Genomic DNA, 2,883 nt, shown 5'->3' on the forward strand with positions numbered 1-2,883 from the left:
AGTAAGAATCAACATTATTTTAAAAAATATGTAAATATAACAATGATTGTTTAAATCCCGTCACGTCTTAGGCGTCCCGTTATCCATAAAGTATGTCACGCTCTATGGGAGAGGGATTTACGGTAGTTGAGCTCGTACCTGTGTCAAACGCGTTCTGACCTGAAATCCCTTTGGCCAATTGTCATCAATTTTCAGGCTGTGTCAAGATAGCACGACAAGATTGAAACTTCTTTCATATGAAAAGTGACAAAAATGCACGGAGTTTTTTCGGTTTTTATTGAATATCTCAGGATTGAAAACGAATTTTGGAAATCTGTGATGGTCAAAAGGCGAGGCATTGTGAGCTGCACAAAGTGGCGTTCTTACCTCAATGACAAAAGGGGGAGGAGGGGTAAATTATGACTGATTTCAGCGTGACGTATTCTATGAATGAAGCCTTGTTGTTTTCATTCCAAATTCAATGAATAAATTACTCATTTCTTTGATATTACTTAAACAGGTTTGTACTTTTATTTCGACGCAATTGGGCTATCAAGTGGGTAACTATTTCCATTTAGTAATGGCTGTTGTGGCTGATCTGGCTGATTTGGCTGGTGGCATGATGTCCATGTCCGTGTCCGCTGGTGTAGGCAACCGGGGCAACATGGGAGATGGTAGCATGGGCCACTGGGGCAACATGGTGCTGGGAAGTGTAGGCCACAGCTGGGGCAGCGTGGGAGTACGAGTGATGAGCAAGTGGGGCAGCATGGTGCTGGGAAGTGTAAGCGACAGCTGGGGCAGCATGGGAGTACGAGTGATGGGCAACTGGGGCGGCATGGACATGGACGGGCTGGGCAATGACCTTGTGCACTGGCTGAGCGATCTTCACGTGGGTTGGCTCACGATGGACGACGGCGTTGAATCCGGAGTGATGATCGGCATGGTAATCGACGATACGCTGATGACCGTCAGAATCGATCAGACTGTACTGGCCATGGACCTCATCTCCGTGGCGGGTCTCGTGCTGGCTCTTGATGTCTCCGGTGTGCTCATCGTGGACGGCGTACGAGAACTCGTAGTTGGCCGGAGCGTGGTGCTCGACTTCTTTCACGATCGTGTGATGGGCTGGAGCAGCGTGGATGGCAGCCACGTGGTGAATAGGAGCGGCATGGACAGCGGCCACGTGGTGCACCGGAGCGGCATGGTGATGAGTTGGAGTGTGCAGCTGGAAGCTCTGGTGGGACGAAGCGTGTCCAATGTGTCCACCATGCCGAGGGATCAGTCCGGCGCTGGCGGCAGCGACCAGGGCAGCGAAAAGAACAAACTGGAAAGACATTGATTTGTTAGAATATATTTAACATATTTTCAGGTTGTAAACCTACTTTGAAAGCCATTGTTTTGTTGATAAACCTTAAACACTGTTGAGTGAAGCAAGCGACTGTACTGAATTCGAACGAATCGTTACACTTTTATACAATATAGTTTTTTTTAGCTTAAGGAAAAAGTCCTTTCTGGGGGTGTGTCCCTATCACCAACGAGCGTGGCCAAAATCGATCACCTTCAAATTTTTGAACCACCTTGTCAAGGTAGGCAGGCAATTGTACAGTTCACTTGCGCATGTAATCTTGAGTGCTTCATATTCCTGTTTTTCGTATTCGGTTAATCAAGTGGGACGAGGATCATGTCTATTATTCAATTAATGCTGAAGGTAGATCGGATTTGGTTCTTTTGTAAAAGTAGAGATCAAAAAAATTGAACAAGATATTTTTTGAAGTTGATTTTATCACAAAATTACTTGGACTAAACTAAAATTTTATATGATAACATATCATTTGTTCACCGAAGCCTTCAATTATGATGAAAAATAAATTTGCATGAGTTATAAAGAAGTTGAAAATCCTTTTTCAGTGTAATAAAAAAAATGTTAGGTTTTAAACTTTTGTGTTTTCAAATATGATTTTTAGTCAAACTGCAAGGTTTTGTTTGTAAATGAAATAGAATGGATAAAATCAAACATTAAATAATATTTGTTTGATTTTTTAACAAAAACGACGCAATTCTAATCCTTTTAAAAGCCTGAAAACGCAAAATAAGTTGAATTTGCTAAGTACATGCCATCATCAAACATTATATTGAATTATTTCACTATAAATACAATTGCATTAAAAACCGACATTTAAAATGCACTCTCTGTTTTTTGATAGTTTGTAAATTTCTTAAGGATATATTGGACTAAAAATGGTTCAAATTGGTTGAAGATAAATAACAATTCTTGAGCAACATAAGAAGTGGATAAGCATTTTGACAGTATATTTCTAATTCTCAAGCCGTAAGAATTTTTTTTTCCCAAAATTCGAAGTGTAAATCAATTTCTCGCCTCCCCAGCTACCTCTAAACACTTCTGGTTTTGGAATTTACAAAATAGTTGCAGTTGTCATAATGCTTCTGCGCCCTTTTCAAATGTTGCTTCAGAGTTGAGCTGATTCAGGTGCTATTATTATTAGAAAATGATTACTTATGTCTTATGAAAATTTAGTTGATTAGTTGTCGATTAATTTTTAACACAATTTTAACCATTTTCACATTCGAAAGAATAATGTAAAAGAGTTTTGACATTGTTGCGACTGGATTTTTTAATGCAAAAAAGAATATGTTTTTTAAGATTATTTTCGATATTGATAGCTATTTTGAAAATAAAAATTATGCAAAATTGATGGTAAGACAATCCGATGATTAACTAGGAAGACAATATGCAAACGGACGTTTCAAATTATTTGTTTTGTTCACAGTCTGAACTAAAAAACTTCTTTTAGTATTTTGTACTAAAACATTCGAATCAAAATAGAAAACAACTCATAATTCACTTCAAATGCGCATGACTGAGGTCACTTCAAATTTTACTCA

General features: G+C 39.0%; 1 protein-coding gene across 1 annotated transcript; it reads right to left on the reverse strand.

Moving 5' to 3' along the window:
• Positions 1-480: 480 nt before the first annotated feature.
• Positions 481-1,505, reverse strand: LOC120424897 (cuticle protein 8-like). Its single transcript, XM_052707217.1, has 2 exons — positions 1,362-1,505; positions 481-1,303 (listed from the first exon to the last, which is right to left on the reverse strand). Exons 1-2 carry the CDS (start codon positions 1,371-1,373, stop codon positions 554-556), a joined length of 762 nt encoding a protein of 253 aa, XP_052563177.1. The 5' UTR covers positions 1,374-1,505; the 3' UTR covers positions 481-553.
• Between the last annotated feature and the right edge of the window lie 1,378 nt (positions 1,506-2,883).

Source organism: Culex pipiens, chromosome 2, assembly GCF_016801865.2.
Source record: "Culex pipiens pallens isolate TS chromosome 2, TS_CPP_V2, whole genome shotgun sequence".
Classification (NCBI taxonomy): domain Eukaryota; kingdom Metazoa; phylum Arthropoda; class Insecta; order Diptera; family Culicidae; genus Culex; species Culex pipiens.